General features: G+C 34.8%; 1 protein-coding gene across 2 annotated transcripts; it reads right to left on the reverse strand.

Annotated features, from left to right (window-relative positions):
* Positions 1 to 673: 673 nt before the first annotated feature.
* Ube2g1 (ubiquitin-conjugating enzyme E2G 1) lies at positions 674 to 4,377 on the reverse strand. Of its 2 annotated transcripts, none has more exons than XM_083048040.1 (4): positions 3,125 to 3,413; positions 2,044 to 2,423; positions 1,809 to 1,931; positions 674 to 1,687 (listed from the first exon to the last, which is right to left on the reverse strand). In XM_083048040.1, the coding sequence occupies exons 1-3, from the start codon at positions 3,192 to 3,194 to the stop codon at positions 1,851 to 1,853; spliced, it is 531 nt and encodes a 176-aa protein (XP_082904166.1). In that variant the 5' UTR covers positions 3,195 to 3,413; the 3' UTR covers positions 674 to 1,687; positions 1,809 to 1,850. The 2 variants fall into 2 exon arrangements, with proteins under 2 accessions (XP_082904166.1, XP_082904167.1); XM_083048041.1 differs by lacking the exon at positions 3,125 to 3,413 and adding an exon at positions 4,222 to 4,377 and having other exon boundaries at positions 680 to 1,687.
* Between the last annotated feature and the right edge of the window lie 3,028 nt (positions 4,378 to 7,405).

Here is a 7,405-nt window from a genome sequence, read left to right on the forward strand (position 1 = left end):
GTTTAATATGAATTGATATATAAATATTCTATTATATATTTTTTCTTTTAGTATTTAAATAAGAATTGTATTTACTGGTAATGTACTTATTAGTATGTATTTTACTAGGTTTTTTAATTATTGGCATTACTATTAACCGCATATGCGAGTATTATTTATAATTTGCAAGGTACTTTATAATTGGCAGTTCGAAAAGTAATTGATAAGTCTATCATTATAATAAATGGAGTTTTTTACTACATCTATTATATTTTTTCGAGATATTTTCTCTAACATAATGTGCATAAACGTTTTCTTGCACACAATGTGTTATTAATTTTTATAAAACATTAAATATAAAAATATAAACACAAAAAAAGAAAGACACAGATATAAAAATTAAGTACATGTACAAATTATTACAAACGATAAGATACTATTATTATCACTTGTATTATTACGAAAACATACACTTACTGATTGCTGTCCAAAAACTGCGAAAATTCTTTTTCATTATTTCACACACAAAATTCCTATACATTTAATTGTATAAATTTTGAAATAAATGTACGAGAATGATAAAAATAAAATATGATGTTCTGTAGAAACGTATCTGCTTGTTATTATTTCGGTAGGAGAAAATGTGATAAATAATACAATGAAATAGATGAGAAAAAGAGTAGGTGTAATGTAATATAGACGCTGTTTCAATGTCTTAAGATTTAATTGACAATATGAAATAATATAACCAGATGAATTTTAACTTAAATTTTAATTTTTAAATTGTGAACGAATTTGCTAAGAGAAAAGAATGATTTAAATTTAAATAACTATTTAAATAATAGTCACATAATTATAATTGATTAAAAAAAAAAGAACCGCAAGTTTACTTTGCAAAGAAAGCGCTGTTACTCCATGAATGATAGTTGAAGAAAGAATATCTTATAACGTGTTACGTTATGCGAACTAGCTGTAATTATTAATACATTAATAATAATATTATCATTATTATCACTTGAATTAAAATTCATTATTTTGGCAACTTACGGTTCGATTAAAATTTAACATATATTTTTACATTGCCGCGCGTAAGTACGGCATTATTCTCACCGCAGTGTATCAATTAATTCGTACGCAGTCCATTCTTGGCAATGGCTGACATATTACACGATTGTATGTCCCGTCTTTTTCCTTGATTTTATAAAAATTTATTTATACATGTATATATTTACGAAAGTAAGAAAATACGAAACGACACTAAGGAATTATTATTGAGATAAACGTAAACATATTATTTAAATTACAAGGTTCGGTCCAAAGGGGCTCGGGGTAGTTCTTGAGCATAGGAGGGGCGGGGAGAGTTAAGAGTTTATAAGAACTATTAATATTAAGGTAGTAATTATACAGAGATGATTTTTTGCTTTATGTATATGTGTAAATTAATTTTCTTTAGCTGTTTATTATGTAAAAGGTGAATTGCGTGTGTATTTCTTTTATGTTCTCCATTTCGATGGATCTGGATCATATGTTGGTGGCGGTGGTTTAATAAACATGAAGAGCAGCGTGAGGTCTTCTTTCGCGTTCACACACACTCTGTCTTCTTCTCTCTGCATAAGGATAGGTCAGGCTTATTCCGCTTTTAGTGGCACTGTTGTCCGTTAGCTTTATGCTGAGCATCGGTTTCTTTCTTACAGTGCTTACGGCTTCCCTATATTAATATTAAGTAATTATACATATAAAGTAATCGAAACAATATTGCTAATATTATTAACAATCATAAATAATATAATAGCGATATTAATGATTGTTTTCATATACCTATAACTTACCAGAATTAAATAAGTCTTTCCATTTGTATATTTGTTCATCCCCTACAAACACTCTTCTTGGCTTTTTCTCACGCACCTCGCCACCTTTCTTTTAAATTCCGTATAACTTTCCCTCCACTCTTTCTGCAATAAGAGATAAATCATCAGTATAAAGGAAGGGAAGAACAAATAGATGCGATATAATGTTTTATTGTAAATGTACATTTGTAAATGTATAAACATATATATAACTTACGGCGGCATCCACATTAGCAGGGCTTTCATCGTTAGGATCTGCGAGCATGCTAATAACACTTATCAGAATAGTTTCGACTGTGTGAACCGGTAACCACCGCTCGGATGCTTTCTCGTATCCCCATTTGTCATCACCAGGTTCATGCAGTATCGATATACACACATCTCCATTTTTGTCAATATTTGGATGCCATATTTCGGTTATAAATTTCATTCGTGGTGGCCTAAGTGGATATTCTTTTGGAAACTGTAAATGTGCCTTGAAGAAACCACCTTCGTATAATGTATCCGGAGGTCCAATAATGAGTACTTCCCACCGATATATGTCATTGTCGTCTATGAGGCCTGCAGAAAACCCTTCTACTGGATTTTTATTTAATTCTACAAAATAGAAACAGACACATATTAATATGATTATATTACAATTCTGTGATATTAAACATGCTAATTTGTCTGGAGCATTTAATAAAGGGAGAATACGTTTAAAAAAATATGTATATACATATATATAGCTGTATGACAATAGATACAGAAAATATTATTGTTTCATATATAAAGTAATATTAACAAATATAAATTGTAAATTATATTCTAATGCTTTGAAATAATAGTAAAGAGAAGCAAGAAATTGACTTTAACTTATATAATAGTTAAAACGTTCAAACTGTAATAAAAAGCTCAAAAATTATATATGTATATATCATTATAGTAAAAATACGATAACAGAATAAACACAACATTATTACAAAAATTAAATTAAGCTCCAAAACATGCTCCCTACATTTTAATCTCAAGAAGATACGTTTAAAGAGCGAGAGAATGCGCGCGACAAAATAACAGCCCCTTTTAAGTTTCGATCGAAGATATAAGTAATCAAGATCGTTGTAAAATTTCTTGACAATCATGACAGCGAGCACGCCGAGGGAAAGTGTTTTTTTCTGCCTTCAACCAATTTAGTCCAATTATGATTATAGCCCGAGGGAAAGTGTCAGAATGTCGAGGTTATGTCTCCTACTGATGCACCTAAAAAAGCAGCATCATTCGAGATTATGCATCGCAAGGACCGCGACGAACGTACGTACGCATGTCGCACACATGTGTGCGCTTGTGCCGCCTACGACACGTCGATCGGCAAGCGGCGCATACTCTCATCCCCGAGACGCGCGGCGTACAGGTTAGGGTTCGCCCTGTACGAAAAATAGCCGCCGCAGCCGCATAAGAGCCGTGCGGTGAGTCAGCGCGAAGGAGACGAGGCACGAGGTTACTGACGCGACCACATTCTCTCTCTCTCTTTCGCACGCGGCGCGACTCTGTCGCACAAAGAGAGGCGATCTCCGGCGAAGCATTTTTCGTAGCGTCGATCTCGACTGGAACAGGGGAGCATGGCCCGAAGGCGGCTGACCTTCGATGGTCGTTGCACGGTGCGCTTTTGCTCTCTCCTTCTCTCTCCCTCTCTCTCCAACTCTCACTCGCTCTCGCGTCTCGTCCCTGTATATGGTACAATGGATGTGTATGTGTGTACGTCTATATATGTGTGTATACACTGTATCTCCCGTTTTTTCTCTCCTTTTCGCTCCCTCGCTCGATATATTTCTTTTTGCCCCGAGAATAAACGTCGCGCGACGTAGCGGTGACGCGCGTATACGCTATAAATAACAAGGCCTGCAATTATTTTCGGGCACGAGGCGGCCTTCTCGTCCTCGACGTCGACGTCGTCGCCGTCGCCGGCTCGCGGTCGGCGACCGCGAATACGGGGAAAAGAAGGCAGGTCGAACCTCGAAGTAGACGACGACGAGGACGTCGACGAGAAGGAGAGAAAGAGAGAGCGAGAGCGACGTTACGCCGCCGCTTAGGTTAACGTTATTCACGGGCGCAGCACACACAGGCTCTCCGCGAAAGAGCCGTATTGATTTTCACGCCCCGTATTTGTGCGCACGGCTGCGGCGAGCCGGCGAGGAGGCGAGGTACGACGCGACGAGGGTCACCACGGGGTCGAGGATTCCCGAGCAGGACGAGGAGACGGGCTCGTCGGGGCCGAGGACGAGCCTCGACCCAGGCACGACGGCGACGAGTCCTTCGAGAGCGCGAGTCACACGACTACGGGATTCCCTCGGTGCTTCGGCCGCGATTTCGCGCCCGGTTGAACGCACTCAACACTCTAACCACGCTCACAATGTACCTGCTAATTGTTTTCGTAACAGCAGCGCGGACTGTGGCTCTGACATTAATAAAAGTTCAGTTAAATAAGAGACTGAAAACAATCACTTTTGCTTGACTGGAAAGATGGCTAGGTACGTCGCGGAAGCGGTGACTGCGCATGCGCCGCTTGGCTAAACATATGTTCTTCCGTCTTGGGCTCTGCGCCGGTCTGATAGCACCGCGCTGGCAACGATGCACTCTACGGCGATTCGACGAAGCTTACGACGAGAGACGAGGAATTTGCGTGAGAAAATAAAAGAAGTCGCTGATGTATCAGCGGTGGATAACGAATACAAAGATGTGTTGCGTCAAAATAAATGATAAAATTATATAATTATTACGTCACAAATATTCCACATTTGATAATAAGTATTTACAAAAATAAATTACATTTAGATTCAGAGACGTGTGTGTATAAATATAAATTTAATGTATTATATTGATTAAAATAATGACTCATATGATGACAGAACATGTTGATAGGCTTTGAAGAGAAAAACATTTAAATTTAGAAGGCAAAAATTAAGGCCTGTGAAAGTCGTAGGATATTCTCTTTGGGCGCGTTTTAAAGGTCTCTTCAAGACCTACAAAATGAGCTCTGAATGAATGTCCTACGACCTCCACAGGCCTTAATTTTTGAATTCAAAGTTTAAACGTTTTTTGCGAAAATTAAGGCCTGTGTAAGTCGTAGAATATTCTCTTTGGGCGCGTTTTGCAGGTCTTGAAAGGAAAATATAAAATTAGATGTGTATTTTTATATTTGTCTATTTTAATCAGATATGGAATATATGGAATATATTATTTTATATAAATAAGATTATTCGTTTATTAAATAAGACTATTCGATGTGAACGTTACTTACAGTTATACTTTTTTAGAATACTAGCGCTTAGTTTTTTCTATATAAAAATTGTGTTACATTAAACATACACATACACACATTCTTAAAACTTTTTCATCTATTGATAATTATAATATTATACTCAATGTGCATTTCTATACAACTCAATTTTTGTACAAAATTTTACTATATAATAAATTGTTATGATTATAGTGTCAACTTACCGAACAATGCTGTCGTGACTTAATATGCATGACATATTTAGCTAAATGTGTCCCCGGTAAAATTTGGAATGATAATAGGCCAATCGGAGAAGGCCCATTTCCTCCGAAAAATTAAAACAAAATTCGATTTGGATGTTGATAACAGTGGAACATAAAAATGAAAAAGAAAATAATGTATATTTCAGATGATAATGCGATGTTATTTTTGCGTTATAAATTAAATATATAATTTTACGATATTCATACAGTGTATAATTTTGACGCAAAACACGATTTATTAAAACATGTAATTATATATTCTATATTCTATTGATTAAATTGTACATTATAATTTTATATTGCATTAATTAGAAGTTAAATTATGTATTTATAATATTGCACACTACATCTCAATAAACAAAATGTACACAATAGATAAGCGCAGAATGTTTCATCACTGTTACGCGTGATTTAACGTGAAACACTATAGTGTCTCTTGATGAATTATATGCGAATTATACGTTTCTTCTCGGCGTCTGCCAAAACAGCGTAAGATGAATCGATCTCTTGCTATAAGGCATTCAAGCTCATTAAGTATCATTGAAGAACGAGCTGCTTATGTGCGCTTTAGGTGTGTGCAATCTTTCTTAAAAACGCGAAATCCGGTTAATTCATGCACAGTAGTTCGAGATTACGCTATAAGTTTCGATTTTTGGAATAAAGCGAACGAAGATATTGATTTTCAGAGTAGGTAAATAATATAATACGCAAATCAAGAAATGAAAAAAGTTTAAAATAAAAATTCAAAAAAATACGTATTTATATTTAACTACAAGCTAATTTAATACAAGCTGTAATTTTTAATAATTATATTTAATTATTTTAAACGATTCTTAAATGACACATTTAGTTACGCTTAGTACTTATTAAAGAACGCAAAAATGATTATGAAGTTACTGCGATTATATAAGCTAAGATTTTTTTAACTTGATAAACATAAAATAAGGTTGCGTCGCATAGGGTCAGCGGTAAAAAAGTATCGATTTCTAATATTTTAAGACGAGCCAAAAATTCATCGATTATACATTTTAAAAGTACATTGATTACAGAATCTTTTCGTACCAAGCAGACAACAGCGTACAAACTTTTTCATTTGCTATACATAAATTAAGGATGCGTCGTAGAGGGTCAGCGGTAAAAAAGTATCGATTTCTAATATTTTAAGACGAGCCAAAAATTCATCGATTATACATTTTAAAAGTACATTGATTACAGAATCTTTTGGTACCAAACAGACACCAGCGTACAAATTTATTAACTTGATATACATAAAATAAGGGTGCGTCGCACAGGGTCAGCGGTAAAAAGTATCGATTTCCAATATTTTAAGACGAGCCAAAAATTCATCGATTATACATTTTAATAGTACATTGATTACAGAATCTTTTGGTACCAAGCAGACAACAGCGTACAAACTTTTTCATTTGCTATACATAAATTAAGGATGCGTCGCATAGGGTCAGCGGTAAAAAAGTATCGATTTCTAATATTTTAAGACGAGCCAAAAATTCATCGATTATACATTTTAATAGTATAATGATTACAGAATCTTTTGGTACCAAACAGACACCAGCGTACAAATTTTTTAACTTGATGTACATAAAATAAGGTTGCGTCGCACAGGGTCAGCGGTAAAAAGTATCGATTTCCAATATTTTAAGACGAGCCAAAAATTCATCGATTATACATTTTAATAGTACATTGATTACAGAATCTTTTCGTACCTTGCAGACAACAGCGTACAAATTTTTTCATTTGCTATACATAAATTAAGGATGCGTCGCATAGGGTCAGCGGTAAAAAAGTATCGATTTCTAATATTTTAAGACGAGCCAAAAATTCATCGATTATACATTTTAAAAGTACATTGATTACAGAATCTTTTCGTACCAAGCAGACAACAGCGTACAAACTTTTTCATTTGCTATACATAAATTAAGGATGCGTCGCATAGGGTCAGCGGTAAAAAAGTATGGATTTCTAATATTTTAAGACGAGCCAAAAATTCATCGATTATACATTTTAAAAGAACATTGATTACAGAATCTTTTGGTACCAAG

Source organism: Prenolepis imparis, unplaced genomic scaffold (genome assembly GCF_030444845.1).
Source record: "Prenolepis imparis isolate NDT839.2.m4 unplaced genomic scaffold, iyPreImpa1.0 SCAF_10, whole genome shotgun sequence".
In the NCBI taxonomy this organism is placed as follows: Eukaryota; Metazoa; Arthropoda; class Insecta; order Hymenoptera; family Formicidae; genus Prenolepis; species Prenolepis imparis.